At 40.6% G+C, this 19,128-nt stretch overlaps 2 protein-coding genes across 5 annotated transcripts; both read right to left on the bottom strand.

Moving 5' to 3' along the window:
* Positions 1-2,357: 2,357 nt before the first annotated feature.
* Positions 2,358-7,657, bottom strand: LOC140577557 (uncharacterized). The gene is made up of 3 exons (XM_023799942.2): positions 7,596-7,657; positions 5,159-5,305; positions 2,358-4,660 (listed from the first exon to the last, which is right to left on the bottom strand). Exons 1-3 carry the CDS (start codon positions 7,635-7,637, stop codon positions 3,869-3,871), a joined length of 981 nt encoding a protein of 326 aa, XP_023655710.1. The 5' UTR covers positions 7,638-7,657; the 3' UTR covers positions 2,358-3,868.
* Positions 7,658-9,785: 2,128 nt separating this feature from the next.
* LOC111837683 (PACRG-like protein) lies at positions 9,786-17,637 on the bottom strand. Of its 4 annotated transcripts, XM_023799945.2 has the most exons (9): positions 17,562-17,577; positions 17,297-17,330; positions 16,971-17,094; positions 16,612-16,679; positions 15,069-15,159; positions 14,351-14,485; positions 11,576-11,683; positions 10,735-10,815; positions 9,786-10,495 (listed from the first exon to the last, which is right to left on the bottom strand). In XM_023799945.2, exons 3-9 carry the CDS (start codon positions 17,070-17,072, stop codon positions 10,439-10,441), a joined length of 642 nt encoding a protein of 213 aa, XP_023655713.1. In that variant the 5' UTR covers positions 17,073-17,094; positions 17,297-17,330; positions 17,562-17,577; the 3' UTR covers positions 9,786-10,438. The 4 variants fall into 4 exon arrangements, with proteins under 4 accessions (XP_023655713.1, XP_023655712.1, XP_023655714.1 ...); XM_023799944.1 differs by lacking the exon at positions 17,297-17,330 and having other exon boundaries at positions 17,562-17,637; XM_023799946.2 differs by lacking the exon at positions 17,297-17,330 and having other exon boundaries at positions 16,971-17,125; positions 17,562-17,590.
* Positions 17,638-19,128: the final 1,491 nt, after the last annotated feature.

Here is a 19,128-nt window from a genome sequence, read left to right as displayed (position 1 = left end):
AGATCAGGGATCAGATGCAATGCCTGTACCTGACAGAGAGGTTTTCCCAGTTGGGTCTCATTACCTCCGCTTTACAGTGGATGGAATCAGAGAGCCCTCTGCATCTGGAGGAGACGTTGACTGTTAATAATGCCAGCAATGGATCTAAGCTTTCAGCTAAACCTTAACCCCTAAATAGGCTTTATAGGTGTTTAATCTATGTAAAGTGGATAGGATGGCACCACACAGTATATAAAGCTGTGATTTATGTCACACACATTAAAGACAACTCTGATTCCATGTCACCAATGGCTGCCCTATTTTAAACAAAGTTTTTAACTTCAGTTTTTCCCTCAGCAAAAAACGCTTTAGTAATGCACTATAATTACATGAATGCAATAATAACACTAAATGTACACAAATAGATAACTATCTATTTTTGAGTAAGGGTTATCTAGAAAACAATAATCCAAATCTAAATTTAAAACTTAAGCGTTCCTTCAATAACATTTTAAAAGACTCAGATCCCATAGTGAAAAAGAGAGATCACAGTTTTTGTCTTTTGTAATTTTGAGCCCTAAGACTCTGACCAGGATAAGTGGTAGATGGATGGATGGATGGATGGATGGATGGATTTTTGAAGCTAGCTACCGTACAGAGGCAGCTGGTACGGCTTCAATGAGAATTCCTCTCCAGTGATGTTATTTTGTTTGGGATCCGACATTTTCTCAGCCTGTCAGATGGAGCTGGAAGCCACCCACTGGGCCCACAGTCTGGCACAGCGATCAATGTCATTATCCTGGGTCATTATATCTATCCCTGTACTGACAAACTGGCGAATTCTGCAGTTGGAGAGAGTTAAAATTGTGAGAGCTGACAGTTTCAGATATTTCCCACAATGCCAGAGGGCAGTGTGGAATACTTAGATATATGTCGTGGATCAGTATTTTTCTGTACCTTGTTTGAAATCACCAGTTGCTCTTGGGGAATCCCCTAAAATTACAGTAAACCAGCACGGTATAAATCTATCTTTTTATCTATTGTCCCTTTTGCCTTATTTGGGGTTCTGCACCCCCCCCCAACCCCCAAAGCTGTAAGCTTACATTAAACTCATTACATGAACACTTTCCTTCTTCCACGAGTACAAAAAAAAATCATTTTTATGTTATTATTTCATTTAATCAAAAGTAATTAGAAAATATTTTGCATAATGTTCTTATGATATTTGGGAGCTGGATAATGGTAACTTTGCATCAGGGTAATTTCACAAAGATGTTCAATTATTTTGTCATCATATTAAAAATGCAGTGGCTGACGTCCTGCATCTGGATTTTGTTAGTCGAAAAAACAAGCTGCAAGCTGTGGATTCATCATAAGATTTAATGGTGAGGGCTCTGGCGTGGGGAGATCTCTGTGTGAAAGGGGCAGGCAGACAGCGCCGGCGAGTTGGGCTGCTTGAGTGCGGCATGCTGGGTATTAGTCACACAGTGGTTTGTGATGGAGGGCAGGGGGCCGGAGAGTCCCTCAATAAGCAGGATGTCGAGTCACAGGACCTCATCAGTTGACCAGCGATCTCATGGTCTTCTTCTAAAAGAAGCCAGAGCCTCAGGCTCATTACTCTGTCCTATAGAATCTCACATATTTTTTTGGGAATCAAATTTTACTATATCCAGTTATGCAGAATTACTGAAGTATTCATATCCCCTTTATATTTCACATTGATTTGGCATGTTTTGGAGCCCCCTGCTGCATTTCATGGAAAACTGCAGCCACAATCAAAACACTCCCTTGGCGGTAAAACACAGCTACAGGCAAATATCGACCCCTGCTGTATATTATAGGACACTGCAGCCACCTTTTCATACTTAAAGATGTTCCACCTACTTATTCACTGCAATGCATTCCACATGATTTCAAGTTAGCAAAAACAGAATGAAATAATTGTTGCAACACACACACAAACACATCGGTTTGTAATTATGTGTTTGTGGGGACTCTCCACTCCTTTCTATGGGCAAAACTCTAATCCCAACATAACAACCTTAACCCCTACCCAGCCCTAACCTTAACCATAAGTAACCAAACTAAATACAAGACTTTTGGCATTTTAACTTTTTTGATTGCATTCACACATCTTTGTGGGGACCTGAAAAAAATGGTCCCAACATCAAAACAACAGTTTTTCATTACATTGTGGAGGACATTTGGTTCCCAATAAAAACATAATCCACACACACACATACATATATATAAGTGCATTTTAGAATTCTGCTATTGTTTTCACTGAGTGTGGTACTATGGATGTGACAAAAATGGAGACATAGAGATTGTCATCTGTCCAACTCAGACAAAAGATCAATGAACAACAAACTGCTGAATGCTATTAAAGAGTGGCATCATGTATTTCTGACACTTGACAACATTTGCATAATGGAATATGGGGAAGAGTGCATGTGTGTTAGAAATCTGAGATACAGCTTGATCACATGAGCACAGAAAACATGTCAGAGAGGTGACTATGGAGGGGAAAGCAATGATAATGAACTCTTCTATCTTATCACTATTTTGACTGGTTTAATGGCAGGTCTATAATAGCTTCTGCTTCGATCATTTCCCCTAACACATTTTAGGTTCAACCAATAAATATATTTTTTTTAGCCAATGACAATATTTAATAACATACAATAAAAGATTTTTACTCATGATGAACTAGAAGGATATAAAAATATATCTTGATGAAACAAAAGAAAGCTTCGGTGCAGTGGTTGGCACTGTTGCCTCACACCTGTGGGATCAGGTTATGAGTCTCTGCCGTGGCTCTGTGTGTGGAGTGTGCATGCTCTCCGGTCACTGTGGGGTTTCCTCTGGGTAATGCACAGTCCCAAAACAGCCTGAGGTGAATGGGAGGTACCAAACTGCCTGTAGGTGTGAATGGGAGGTACCACACTGCCTGTAGGTGTGAATGGGAGGTACCAAACTGCCTGTAGGTGTGAATGGGAGGTACCAAACCTGCCTGTAGGTGTGAAAGGGAGGTACCACACTGCCTGTAGGTGTGAAAGGGAGGTACCAAACTGCCTGTAGGTGTGAAAGGGAGGTACCACACTGCCTGTAGGTGTGAATGGGAGGTACCAAACTGCCTGTAGGTGTGAAAGGGAGGTACCACACTGCCTGTAGGTGTGAAAGGGAGGTACCACACTGCCTGTAGGTGTGAATGGGAGGTACCAAACTGCCTGTAGGTGTGAAAGGGAGGTACCACACTGCCTGTAGGTGTGAATGGGAGGTACCAAACTGCCTGTAGGTGTGAATGGGAGGTACCACACTGCCTGTAGGTGTGAATGGTGTGGGAGTGTGTCCTGTCAGGGATCATACTTATTGAACAAACTTCTTTTGTAACACTTCAATAAATGTAGCAGGGCAAATGGAGATGGTCTATACCTGGGCCTGGAGACCCAAACAAACTAACAAATAGAATTAGTCCATGCAGGGAAGATAAATAACAGTTTCATGAATAGTCATCATTACTAATCATGCATTCCTGGTGGTTTCTGTTCTCACTTAAAACCTCTACATTTACAAATTTTACATGATTGGTGTAAAAATAACCCAAACTATTTTAAAACCTTTTGTCTGAAATAAAACTATAAACAATATCCTGTGGGTAACCCATCTATTTTCTGTAACTGCTTGTCCTGTTCATTGGGAGTACAGAGTACAGTATATGGAACCCTGGTAGAGACTTGAACCTTAACCCCAAAGATGGAAGGCAGCAGTGCTAACCAATATCAGATTATCAGATATCAGATGTTGCGAATAGCAGGCAAAATTGTACTCTCTATAAAGGATAATTGTATGGTTAATCTGTTAATAGGATTTTGTTTTGGTTTTCAAACTAGATTGCAATTGGTGGCTGTTTCTGATTCCGAGTAGATGAGTTTGCATTTCGCTTCTGAGGACATGCTGCCTTCGTAAACATAGAGTTGGAGAGCTTCTCTGTTCTACCCGTTGACCCTGGGTCACTCATCTCAAACCTGAGACTCTGCGAGCTACTGATAGTCCCCTGCCCAGAGTCCCTGGAGCTGTCTGGAGAGCAAGCACCAAGCGATTCACCATTACTCATTTGCAGGCTGCTGAGAACAGAAGACAAAGGGTAACTGTTGGGGTCAGAACGGTACCTAGACTGCTTGGCTCTTTTCAGAGATGCTTGGTCTACTCGGGTAAAGCAGATGCAGCTAGCAGAGGAGTATCGGGGAATATCGTAGATGTCCTCATCAGCCATGCCTGGGATAAGACTGTCGATCCCACAAGACCTCATATGCATGTACGGGGAGTTTGGGTCATCATCTAGGGTCAAGTCGATGGTGGACATGTCCTCCTCGGGCAGATGCTGGGACACATTGCCTTGTCTGAACCTTCTGGACATGGTGTATTCATAGTCAGGAGGGGAGAGTTGTCGAAACAGGGTAGGATCTGAGCCCTGCATGCTGGAAGAGTGCTCTGACAGCTGGCTCGATTCCCGCTTCTCTGTGTTTGGGAGTTTGAAGGACGAAGGCCGTGTTGGTGCCTGATTGGTAGGATCTGGGCTCTCATTGTGCATCTCATTGTTCTCCTGAAAAGGCTTAGACCCATTTTGTGTGATGCGACGGTCAGTGACAGTTTCATTCTCTGCAATCTTCATCCTGATCTGCAGACAAACATTGACATTTTATTTTTCTAATAAATTTATTTAACACACCCTTTGTCCAAAGCATCATGGGAATCAGAGAGCAGGGTTAGGGTTAGGGTTAGGATTAGCTAGACCCTGAAGTGACTGGGGTTAAGGACCTTGCTCAAGGGCCTAATAGTGAAATCAATTTGCCAGCCTTGGAATTTCAACCAGCAACCTTCTCATAACTGAAACTGATTTTAAAAATTATACTGTAAAAAACAAATGTTTGCATACTTTATTACTGTACTGAATAATGCAAATTGCACATTTGGAAAATTCAACCTTAAGTTGGACTGGCACTCCACCAAGCTTCAGCTCCCCCACCCCCCCATGACCCAGCCTGACCAGGACAAGAGGTAGGAAGATGAATAAATGGAATCTTAAATTGGAATGCATGATAAATTTAATAACCAAAAAGGGAGGTAACCTTTGGATGTAATTTTTCCAGCTGCTAAGAAAATTTAAGTGACTTACCTGACTAACTTTGTTGAACAGTATGCAAATTCCTATTATAGTTGCAATGCATAGTGTAGCATTGGCCACGACTAAAGCAAGGACAGATACCTCAAGAAGAGTAACTCCCTCGGGAGAGGAGAAGTTTGTTTGGCCATGAGCTGTATCCTAAAACAGAACACAAGACGGTACATCAGCAGAGCAGGCAGTAGAATTACCACAGTTACCACCAACAACACAAAACTGATCGCAAGACATTATTTGGGTTTCAGAGGAAAACAGTCAAATCAACAGCTGTACCACTGATATGTTATTCAGTTCAGGACCCTTTTGTGCTGGAAACAGCTCAGAGAACAAAGACTGGCTGTGTGTCTAAGAGCAGATACCCTTGTTTGTGTATTAAAACTTTTAGAAAGGAAACACGGTACAGATTATCCCAGAAATAGTTCATAAGGATGTTCCCCTTGGTGACCTTAACCTAGCAGTTTATCCAGTGTAACCCATGACCAATGGTGTTGGAGTATGATACTGGGTGGGGGGGGGGGGGGCAACTTCATAAGTTATATGCAGAGATCTATTTTTTTTTTTCGGTGGGGGGACTAGAGTGAATGAAGCCAAATTAAATATTGGCAGGTACGTGTCCCCCTCCGTTCCCCTGGTTCCAAAGCCTCTGCCCACGGCACGGCAAAGATGTTATTCCTGTCAGTGAAGCCAGTAGCCTTTACAGGGTGGACGTCCCAGGCCGGAATGAAGTTATGAGCTGATTCAGTCTGCTGTTCATTAGTCCCCATTATATAAACCAGACTGGGTGCTGTGTGCCTCCATTCTGTGTGTGTGGAGTTTGCTTGATTTCCTGATGTTATGCAGTTATCCTCCATGCATGTAGGGTGCCTTCTATGATCCAAAGACATTCTGTTAGTTAAACTGGCATAAATTGGCCATAGTGTTTAATGGCATGCATGTGCCCTGTAATGGACTGGTATCTGGTCCCCAGCATCGTGCCCTGTGCTGCCTGGATGGTCTTCCCCTCATCCACAGCTGTGCTTTGATTTTATCCCTATCAACAGTTGCGTTAAACCTGTAACCCAAACCAAACACCCTCACATATTTGTGTCACGTTTCAGTGGATCCTCCCAGAAATTAAACCATAAAATAACATAATTCTACAGAAGACCTGTGTGCCTTCCAGCAGAACACGCACAAAAATGAAGGCATTTGCTTGAGAAGATGAATTACATGGTATAAGCAGAACGTATCCGTCAACCCATATCTGTGAATCTGTGAGGCTGCTTATTAAATATCAGTTTAATGTGAAAAATATGTGATTGATATCGTTTGTTTTTCCTGGAACATTCATAACCTATTGTTCTACCAGTGACGTAAATAGCAGTGAATTATGTGAATAAATGAGCGGCTCTTAGTTCCCCCTGTTTGTCATCTGATTCCCCCAGTGATTTGTGCCCTCAGGTGAGCTGAGCAGCTGCTATAAACACAATGGCCTTTAGGACTGGGAAGTTTTTACAGGTCACTGGGGTCCTAGTTCCCCTAGAGCTCCACACTAAGTGATGAAAATTCAGTCTATGCTGACCAATCTGCACAAACACATATAGCATACATGTCTATGAGGTCCACTTTAATAGGTACACCTATTAGTATGCGTTCCTGTTAGCTTAAACGTATTTAGTCGCTCTCCTCTGCCATCCCTCTGCCACAGAATTTCCACTGATCATTTGCTTAAAACTCCAGAGACTGCAGTGCGCGGGAAATCCCAGGAGGCTGATCCCTGAAGCTGGAACCACCACATCTGACACCAACAATCACACCACTTTCAAAATCTTAGATCGCACATCTTACCCTAACAGTGACAGCCTTGACCCTGGCTGTGTTCTGTCTGCATTTATTTGCAGCTACATGATTCACTGCTTGGAGGAACAAGCTGTTTGCATCAACAGACAAATGTGGACAGCATGTGGCTCAGTGGGCTAAGCCTGTGTGCTTGTAGCCAGAAGGTCGTCAGTTTGAACCCAGCCTTGGCACGTCCATTAAGAAGGCCCTTAACCCCCAGGGCACCACAAAAGGTGGCTGCCCTTTAAAGCCAGCTTGCTCTACAAAGAGCAAGTTGAGGGAAGCATAAAGACAATTTCCCCAGAGGGATCAATAAAGTATCTATCATTATTATGTACCTAATCCACTGGCCACCGGGTGTAGTTTTGAATTGGTGTCTATGAATTGCCTGTAGAATTTATGTGCGGGTGCTGCAGTGGGCTGGCTTGTCATCTTGGCTGTCCCCTGCATTACCACCATCGATAAACATAAAGAATTACCAGGAATCTTCACACAAGAGACTGAAGTCTAACTGCACAACATAAATTATATACACATAACACATTATATATCACATAATTACAACTTCATGCTAAACCAATAGACCAGCATATTCAGATGGAAACACACATACCTTTAAAAGAACACAGAAAAAGAGAACTATGAAGCTTTCCATTCTTCTCTGACAAGTAAAAGGCAAAGAGGCAGTGGGAGGATTTACAGGAAACCATCTATTATATGTGACTGGAAACAGGAACCTAAAGTCACCAGGTGTGCTGTAGTATGTTTTAAAAGAGCCCATATTATCCTTAATGTTGCCCACCATACTGAGATTTCTCTATAGTGGTATATATCACCTGTTTATAAATACTGTACCAACGTAATCTAACCATCATGCTATAGCAGTCACAGACCCATTAGCATCTCCCTCCATGAGAAGAATAAAATAATGTGGAATCACTGATTTCTCCTGGATGGTCTTAAGAGTGTAAGAAGTTTCTTCCCATAGGAGATATAATCAATTTTATTGTTAAGCATTATTTTATTAGTCTTTATAGGGGAATCCTTATAAAACGCAGTTTATGGGCACATAGGACACATGACTTTATTATCGTGTTCTGCTAAAACATGTTATAGATGTGCATGTGTAAGAGGGACTTGAGAAAGGTGTGGACAGTACAGACAGACACCACCAGGCTTCTGTAATCATTCCGGATCGTATTTTGTGTAAATAAAAGGTTAGACATGTTTACATTAGACATTAGACACAGGATGATCCCTGCTTCCTGGGGAGGGCTATAATAGCACATGTATCTGTTGTGTACCATTCGGTTACATTACTTTTGGTTTGCAAAGGACAATGAAATGAATGAATACATTTCCTGACATGGGTGAAACCTGAATGCACAAGTATGGAAAATATTATGCTAATTGTACTGGTGAGTTGGTCAGTGAGTCATACAAAATTGGCTGTTTGGGAACATTTTGGTTCCCCAATAAATTACACCAACACTGGAGAGAGAGTAGTTGATAAGACCAAGACTGACACCTATACAAGTTATAGAACACAAGATTTGTCTTAGTTTGTTTATTTTTCCAAACACCAACAAAATATAAACAGAATAAATATGACCATTAAGTATGTGGTGCATTTTCAAAATTGATGAACTATCCTCACTTGGGGTTTGCAGAGAACAATCCATTGTAATGGTGAAATCTTATGACTAGAATTGGAAAGTCTGAAAAGGTGACAATCTGTGGTAGTGCTTAAAACATGTATATTTTTAGGACATTTTTCTATATATATTGACTTATATATTTTTACATTGCATACTGAAATGATGAACTTCACAGCTGAGAGCAACAGAAGACACATTTTGCCAGTGTATATGTTTAAAAACATTACATTACCACAGGGTATTATCACCTTTCATAAGGAGAGTAGTGAAATATGAAAACTAAATACCACTGACTCATTTCCCGAGACCCCAGATTATTTTGCCCGTTTAATTTTCTTGCCAATTTTATTTTTTTTAACTGAACCACAATAAATGTGACCATTGGTTTTGCAACAGCAGATAAAGGAGAAATACTATGTAAATATTAATATCTTCTCATGGATAAGAAAAAACAAATAAATAAAAAAATAGGCCTAATATAAAGTAAAACCATACTTTCATAGAAGGTAAAGTGATCTATTGGGGATTTATAAATACTTTGTCATAATGTGTTAGGAAAGTTGTAGATTTTTTTTTATTCATTAGTTTACATGTTTCAATAAAGCAATCAAATTCTGCACAAAACTGATACAATACAGTAGGGATAGCTGATGTAAGTTTCTGTTTATGAATATAAAATTTAGCCAGCAGAATAACAAGACTGGATATGAATTCCAAACTAGTGTTTTTTATAATTAAAGAATACAACAAAATAAGTTTTATGAAAATCAGAATATTGTGGAGTAAGTGTCTTACAATGTCTGTCCAGAACCTTGAAATCACTGGACAACTGTAAAATAAATGTATCAGAGTTTCACTATGGTCTTTACAGAATGTACAGACATCCTGAACATCACTATACTTTGAAACAAAGAAGATAACAGGGTAAATATTGAGGAATGATGCATTATTTTGGCATTAAATGGGAGTTGCAGGTGGTTATAGCGTCAACAGATGTTGCTATTTCAAGAGTGTAAATAAGTGTAATGTCACAAAACAGTTTTTCTTCTGGTTTTTTTACTCACTCTCTTGCATCCCCTAATTAGTTGGTGCCCTAGGCGATTGCCTATATCACCCATAGGGCTGGTCGGCCCTGATATGCAGTGTAATTTCTGAAAGTTTATTTATTTTGCATATTTAATATTTTTTACAATGTGCAAATAAGAGCCTCTTGAGTTTTGTTATTCAGATACATCGACCTCAGACACATTGCCTTTGCTTTACAACTGTTCCTAATTGTTTGAATTTAAATTTCTATTAATTATCTAAACAAAACTATTTGATTTTCCATGACATGCTGTACAAAATTGCACCAAACTGTGAACCCAACAGAATTACAGACTCATTTTGCAGGCCATGAAAAATTGTGCTGTGTGCCAGATGTGTCCCGCTGGCCTTTCAGTTTAACATATGTACACCAGAGAAACCTGACAGGTACACACTGAGTATTATCAATCCACATATTGTATACAGCATCTTTACACTTGTGAAACACTGGAAAAATATAACTGAATGGAAAATTAAAATCACTGCAAAAATGTCAAATAGGCCAACACATTTAGACCAGTATTTCTCAACCTGGTCTTTGGAGACCTTCAAACAGTCCATGTTTTTGCTCCCTCCTAGCTCCTGGGAGCCAAACTGTGGACTATTTGGCAGGGAGCTGGGAGGGAGCAAAAACCGTGAACGTCTGAGAGACACTGACTTAGACAATAATAAGAATAGTAGCTCACAAAGGTGCTCAGGTGTTCTGGTATCTTCAGAAATAAACTGAGCTGTATGTTGGCACCTTGGACTTTATAATTGGTAGGCTCTCCTGAAAAAAGGACAACACCAGGCAAGAACAACTTATATAGAGGCACAGGGAGAGAAATACATATTTACTGTCCATTTCATACATGTAGAAAATGATTCAGACAAGAGACTTTTTGCATTCCCTTATAAAGCATAGTTTCTATATTCATTTACCTGCATCCAGTCACATATATAGTGAGTGTATAGAATCTGTGAATTATAAAACATGGAGAAAGGCTCCCAGAGGAATCTGTCACACACCTTGCCTCCATTCCTCTCCAGTGTCTGTAGGGCCAAGGTCACCTTCTCCCTGTGTTTCTTCTGCATGAATTTCTTTGAGATCTGAAACGGTATTCATTACACACAGTATCTGCCAAAGCTGACTGAATATCAGGTCATACATTTTATAGAGTAACATCCAGAAATACTATATCAATATTGTTAGAAGGCACCCTCACTCAATAAAATTCTATTACCATGGTAAGCAAGGAAGGAGTGACAATCCATATGTAGCCTGGTAGTGAACTGAAGGGGTTTTATTACTGAACTAAACTATACACAGGGGTCAGAACAGGAGGCAAGGAGGACCAACTAAGAGGGTCAAGGGCTAACCTAACATGGGGAGCAGCTGGGGTGAGACCATAATGAGGAACACAAACTACCAACTACCAACACTAACTGCTACAGCAGTAACAATGACCAAACTAGGGAACAACACAAGGGCAGGTACTTATATACCAGGGTAATGAGGATCATATAAGGGACAGATGTGTGTGATTTGGTGCAAGTGGGGAGAAAAACTGGATAGCCAACAGAGACACCCAGCGGAGAGAAACGGGAACACAGAAGGAATGACAGAGATGGATCATGACACATTCATAATTCAATTAAAGCACTATTCTGAAAGCCTGAATTAAAAGCAGCTACTTTTCTTTTAATCCCTTGTGGCACAAAATATTGCAAAAAGCACCTTTTTCAGCATACACAGAGACCAAAATTTTGTGTGATTTGTTTGGTATAACATGCTAATCCCTAGCATTTCACAAAAACACCTGTGCTGTGATCTCTACCCACTGATGAATTGGATTGCATGACTACTTACACAGGCAAGCACATGCTTCAGGTGGCCATTGAGGTCACATCGTGCCATGCCACTGAGCTGTAGGAGACCGTCTAGCCCTCTCTCAAAGACCTCAGTGTCTTCATGGGCCTGAGAGAAGACACTACTGCAGTTAAGAAGGCCTTCCACATTGCTCTCATCAGAATGATCCTATGCATTGTCAATATCACATTTTATAGAATACCATTGGCTCGTGGCTCAGCAAGTTATAAAGATCAAATAATTAGCATCACTATGCTAACAAACTATATTCACACATTTGTGTTTTAACTGTCATAAATGCAAAGGTTTCTTGGAATATATCTATACCACAATTGTGTAGAGCAACTTCACTCTGCTATCCATTTATACAACTGAATACACCTGACTGATTGAAGGTTAAATTGACATCATTTCAGTAAAGGAGCAGCACGCAGTGGAGTGTAGGAGAGGCCAAGGTGATGCGTGACAATGACAAAAAGTCTAATAGCAGTCAGTGTTGTCAGGAGCACACTTATGGTAGAGTAGTGCAGATGAATAATCCTCGAAGGGGGGATTTATTATTAAGTATATGGGGCTCAGTCATCCTCCAGTATTTACCAGCCAAGAATACACAGGGACAGCTGGCTTGGCTTTTTCCCAGCATGGCCTTTAAGACTGATTCTCACCCTGTTTGGGCCAGTAATTGGCTGCCAACAATATCCCATTAGTGCCCCTTAAAGGTGCCATAGGTGCTTTGGTATGGCACTGACATACACTGTTGTTCCTTCATTCGAATATAAAATCCCACATACGTAGAAGAAGGTGGTAAAACTGGCTGATTCAAAAATCCTAGGCTGTTGTAGAACAGTCTTAACTACACCCCCAAACTTAACACACACCAGCCCACTTTTAACTCCAATGCTCCTGCACAACCTGCAGTATATATTTTCTCTCTCAATGGACATGTATACAGTCTCCATAAGGGCACCTAGTGAGGGAAGAAATATATACTAACAGCCACTGATAATAAGGTTATTTATTATTAGTAGGCTAAGAAGTTGAGTCCTATTCAGGGGCATGTTTTCCAAAAACCCCCATTATCAACTTACATACGCTATATAGACAAAAGGCCATTTTACCTACAGGAACTTTTATGGCATAACATTCTAAATCCATAGGCATCAATATGGAGTTGGTCCCCCCTTTGCAGCTATAACAGCTGCCACTCTTCGGGGGGGGGGGGCTTTCCACAAGATTTTGGGGTGTGTCTGTGGAATTTTACCTATTCATAGAGCAGAGCATTTGTGAGCTGAGATAATGCTGTTGGATGTGAAGGTCTGGCTTGAAATCTCTGTTTTAGTTCATCTCAAAGGTGTTCAGTGGAGTTGAGGTCAGGGCTCTGTGCAGGCCAGTGAAGTTCTTCCACATCAAACTCACAGGGATGGGAACAAGTCATTCCTTGGTGAGTCTGAGTCAAGTCTTGAGTCCAAACATTGCAGTCCAAGTCAAGTATTGAGTCATTTACCCTCAAGTTTAAGTCAAGTCCAAGTCTTTCCATCATTTTTGCTGACAAGTCATCAAATTTCTGACTCGAGTCCAAGTCGTGAGTCATGTAACTTGAATCCCTACCTATGTCGGGTTTTTTTACCTTTAGTGATTAAAACTTAGTGCAGCAAAAACCCACCATGGTGCATTGTAGTTTAAGTCCTTCATAGGCAGAGTGTTGCCATTCTGTCGCAGTTGTCCTCACTGTTTTTATGTCCATGTATATGCAGGAAGTGATGCATCTTTCCAACAAACTATCTCAGGAGACTTTGTATTCATCCAATTGAAAATTCAGACAGCAGAGAATTAATATACACAGAAACAGTCAAATGAACTTTATGGCAACCACAGGGGGGACTACAATCTCAAGTCGTCAGGTCCAAGTCTTGAGTCATTGAGCTCAAGTCCAAGTCTTTTTATCAGTTTCGTCAAGTCACAAGTCATCAAATTTGTGACTAGAGTTTGAGTTGAGTTACAAGTCCGTGACCTCAACCTCTGCAAACTTACCCAACCATGTCTTTATGGACCTTGCTTTGTGCAATGGAGCATAGTCATGTGAGAATAGAAAAGGGCCGTCCCGAAACTGTTCCCACAAAGTTGTAAGCATAGAATTGTCCAAAATGTCTTGGCATGCTGAAGAATTAAGAGTTGCCTTCACTGTGGAACTAAGGGGCCCAGCCCAACCCCTGAAAAACAACCCCATACCATTAACTCTGGACCATCAAACTTTACAGTTGGCAAAATTGAGTCTGGCAAGTAATATTCTCCTGGCATCAGCCAAACCCAGGCTCATCAATCAGACTGCCAGGCAGAAAAGTGTGACTTATCACTCCACAGAATACGTTTTCACTACTCCAAAGTCCAGTGGTGGCGTGCTTTACCCCACTCCATCTGACTCTTGGCATTGCACTTGGTGAAGAGAGGCTTGCATGCAGCTGCTCGGCCATGGAAGCCCTTTACAGGAAGCTCCTGGTGCACAGTTTTTATGCTGGGGTTAATGCCAGAGGAAGTTGAGAACTCTGCAATTACTGAGTGAACAGAGCCTGGCGACTTTTTACCCACTACAAGCCTAAGCACATAGCGACCCTGCTCTGTGACTTAACTGACACTTCGTGGCTGTTTCTGTTGTTCCTAAACACTTCCATATTGCAGTAATACCACATAAAGTTGACCATGGAATATATCGTAAGAAACTGACTTATTACAAAGGTGTTTTGTAGGATTTTTGCACACAGTAGGTAGATACATTACCAGAGCCGCTCTAAGTGCAGGAACCACCTTCGGAAGGAGTGGCCTGATTTTCTCACTGGCGCCCTCTACCAGGAGTAACTCCCTGAAACCCTCTCTGGACACAAATGTGTAAGGGTATTTGGTTTCTCTCAAACCCTGGAAAAGCACAAAGAATGCCAATGAAGGTAACTATGGGGGAAACTACTCCATACTGTACATGGTATGGCTGTACCCCGTGTTTTCATCTACAACAACTATGAAGTGACAATCTACATCCATAATAAATGAGATGACTGTCCGATTTTTTTTTAAATCTAGATATCACCATGATTAACATGGCCATAATTTCCTAAATCTCTATTTAGGTGCAAGTGAAATGATTTAAAATGCAAAAGCAAACAATTTATCAAGCAAAACAATAAAACAAAACAAACCCTTGCATTATATAAAAAGCACAAGCTGTAAACAGCTGTAAGCTGTCAGAGTTTAAAAACCACAGTGTTATTTAAATGAGAAATAAACACAACAATTTCATTGATGAGGAAACATAAAAGGTAATAGGTGGAACTACGTGTGTTGCTCAGTCTAATAGTGTTAAACAATACTTTTGTTCCCATCTTGTGGCAGTTTATGGCTGTTTTTACTGAATAGGGCACATCCTATAACAACAGATGGGTATTTCCCTTAGCTATGACTCTGCTCATAGGTCAAGCAAAAGGTGCAATTTACAACATCTTACCTCAGCAAGGATCACAAGCAGTGGGTCAAAGGCAATGGATTCTGGAGGAGTTTCCCAGTGTAACTTGTGTTTAACAGATCCATGGACCAATCTTAACAAACATTTGCAACAGTACAAAGAAGTCAAACCATCAGCACTCCTCCCTAAATGACCAGCAATGCAGGCAGTTTGAAGCTGCCTTGCGCTAATTCATAAGGGTCTATTACACCTATTAATGGAACAGAATAGCATTTAGCGATACAAAACATATAAATCCCATTCTGTCCTACTAGGCAGCAATAACAGAATTAAAACAATATAAAAAATGCTATTTCAGTAGTTTCTCTTGATGATAACAATTTCAAAAAACTGTATAAAGGATGGGAAGGAGAAAAAGTACCATCAGATTATTCAAATTATTCTATTTCTGAAGGATCAGACTGTTAAAGCAAGTAAAGTTAATTAGGCACAATAATCGCATTGTTACAGCTCTTACATATATATCACACACACACACATAAACATATGAGCGGACTGATACATAGTGTAGCAATTGTAGCAAGATAAGGATTGTAACTCATGTTTTGCAGATTTTCTCGATTGCTTTGGAGCATTTCTCAAATGACAGTTAACATTTGCAAGTGCAATCCCGACACCATAATGTCACTTCTGCACAACAGAACATTATTTCTCATTGCTTCACACAAATTTATATTTTTTTAGTAATACATGCAAATAGTTTTGTTCAATTATCATCACTTGGCACAATTTTCAGTTGCTTTAGTCTAGTTAGTTAAAATAGATTAGGGTGACCAGACAATCCATGTCAGGGAGGACACTTTGAGCTACTTCGGATTTTACAAACTACTTTCTAATTGAAAGGCTCCTGTGCTCGGCTAAATAGTTTAGCTCTTCTTGTGCTTTGACTGGTTTGTTTCCTTGACTGAAAGACTGATCCAGCTGTTTCACATTAGCATTAGTGACACATGCATGATTATAGGAGACTGACCAATCAGCACACAGCAAGAGCTGAGTGCTCAAGTGAAATCCAGGTCCGCTTAATTGAAATGGTAATTTACAATTCCTGTCCTAGCTCAGAGTGTCCTCCCTGACATGGATTATCTGGTCACCCTACCATAGTTAGAGTTCGGGGTGGGTAATTTTATCATGCCTCATGCGTACAGGGACGCAGCAGATAATGTGTGCTGGGTGAGTGCGGTCCCTTTAAGTGCCGGGTGTTTCGGTGGGGCGGTTACGTCAGTTGTTGGTTAATGAATGAGGTGGACGCGCGTCCTCACTTGTGAGAAATTGTCCGACTTTTTCCTATCGGTTTCTACAGTCCCAGGCCTTTTCAACTAAACCGTAGTGTTGTACTATATGCATGAATTGTTTTGAGAAATGCTCTTATAACCTTGAGAATGCTAGAAAGTAATCGAGAAGAACTGTAATAAAAAACTGGTAAACGGTTCTCTAAAACACCTTTATTGTCCCCTCTTGAAGCCTTTATTGTCAGCGCACTACCAGCGGCACAAACAAGGAAGCCAACACTTTACACTCACTCTACCTGCAGGGTATACCTCCTTTGGCGTAGACAGCGGCAAACGGCGACTGCGCCTTTCGTGGGCTGCTGAACTGTAAGGAAATGGAAATGTCGGTGCCTGGTGCTCACGTTTAGAAATGAACTTCTACAATTAAATCACCAATATAGTTCTTTCTCGAGACGTTATGTCAAGTTGTTGTTCAATTGCTTACAGTAACAGCATCCTAATAATGATGATTATGATTTGATGACAGAATAGATAGATAGATAGATAGATAGATACATTTCGTCGTATGCAGAGGCAAAAGGAACACAAGGTGCACAGATACAAATAATAATAATAATGATAATAATAATAATAATAATGTGAGTGGACGACTCACGGGGTCTGCTGTGCTCGGGGTCAGCCGGTCGCTGATCTTGCTTTGGGGTTGCCGAGCAGCGGAGCTTTCCGCCGGGGCACAGCGGACACCGGGCGACGCCATGACCTCGGGGTGTGGATATCGGCTTCGGAAAGCAGGCAAACGCCGTGAAGCATCTGCATGACTTTATTCATTGTATTTTAATTATGCTTTCAAAGGACTTCATAAGCACATTTACTCATTAACCGGAAGATAAGGTTAACTGTATAATAATAATAGTAAGAATATAATTACAATTATTAAAGTACCGATTATCGTATTGAATTAATAAAATCAATTAAATTTACCTTCAGATATCTGTACAGTTATCATCGACATCCCCTAGTTGTATTTGTCGTTACCGTACATATAACCATCAGCTAACAGTTATATGTTTTTATTTGTGATAATTCACGATAGCCTGCTTACAGTCAAACGTCATTGCGAACGGTATAAATCAGCATTATGAATAAGTTAGCGGACAATTAGTTTAATGTCACTACGATATACAGTACTATAGCATTTTTATTTTAGTGTAATATTTTGTTTTAATAAGCAAGTTAAGCAAGTTACCTTCTCTCCAAAACGTAAACAACTAGTTGCTAGGATACTGTGCTACGGCGTCGCAAGAGGGCACTTTTCTCTTTAACCGCGTCTCGCGTTTTTCAATGATATCACAATCCATCCGTCCTCTAACTGCTTATCTTGGTCAGGGTAATTTTTTTGGGTGATGGTTCTGTGAAGCATAGAGTACAAGGCGTACAACCTGGACAGGATGCCAGTCCATCACAGGGCACATACTCACATACACAATCATTCGTTATGGGCCAGTTAGCTTAATTAATTTGGACAGCTAGGAAACTGGAGTACCCAGAGGAAACCTGCGCAACATGGGAAGAACATGCAAACTCTTCCTAGGCCACCATGACACCCTGTATGACTTTTACATTGATAGATTATATTTTACATTCAATATTTATGTTCATTATCATAAGCTTTTCTGAAATGACTCACAAGTCCTGGACTTCCTGACAGGCAGACCTCTGATCTAGTGTTGCACATTATCCTTATGTTTGTACTTACAATTTCCTACAGCAGTTCAAAAATATACAATTAAGTGATTTTTTTGTACCTGAATTACCCATAGTGTGTGTTATGTGAAATACTGGTATCTGGTATCTCAAATTTTGGTGCTACTGGACCAAATAAGCTCTGTTGCCTATATAAGCAGCCTAACTGCAGCTCAGATCCATGGCTTTTGCGTTCCTCATTTCATCTTGGTCCTTGTCTTCTGGTTGTCCCATCAGGAGCTCCTGTACCTGCTGTCCTGACCTCCGCCTGGAGAAACTTAAATAACAGCCAGGTGGTGCAGGCTGGTGGTGGAGGTGTGACGTGGGGGGATGTTAATTTGGCCCACATTAGGCCTTTAATTAGGTACCGGCAGCAGGGCTGAACCCGGGGGCCCAAGGTAACATTTTGTTAGGGGTCCCAGAATTCCTTGCTACGCCCCTGACTGGCAGGTCATTGACGGAAGGAAACTGGCTGAAAATATTTCAGGTTCGATTTATTATTTCTCCATCCAGAAATGTCACATTTTTGACAATTTTTTTATTCACAATAATAGAGGATATTTCTTCCTCTTTTTGTCCACCTATACTTTTTTTTGTTTTTTTTTTTAAAAAGAAATACAGTGAAATTGTCCATTGAACATTTTTCAACTTTCAACCAAAATAATTGGTCAACCAATGGTGGAACCCTGCTGTGGAAATGAAAGTGAAGTCAGACCAGGGCGTCTCCCAATAGCCGTATCTACAAAACCATTAGGATTGTAGCTTGAATTTTTTATATCTTCATTTGGTGCCAAAATAAATCATTCTGGCTTATTAAATTTAACTGAGGCCAATTTCCAAATTCTGTCTGCTTGTGCCTACATACATACCAGCTGAACATTGTTTGCATACCACAGTGTACCAGCAAAGCATTGTTATTGACCAGGTACATCCCATGATAGCCAAAGTCAAATGGATACTTCCAACAAGATAACACACAATTTCACAAAGTAAAAATCACCTCAGGGTGGTTCTAGAAACATGACAGTAAATTCAGATTTCTCCAGTGACCCCATATGGAAAAGTTTCTA

Source organism: Paramormyrops kingsleyae, chromosome 12 (genome assembly GCF_048594095.1).
Source record: "Paramormyrops kingsleyae isolate MSU_618 chromosome 12, PKINGS_0.4, whole genome shotgun sequence".
Taxonomy (NCBI): Eukaryota; Metazoa; Chordata; class Actinopteri; order Osteoglossiformes; family Mormyridae; genus Paramormyrops; species Paramormyrops kingsleyae.
This window is presented reverse-complemented; position numbering and strand designations above follow the sequence as displayed.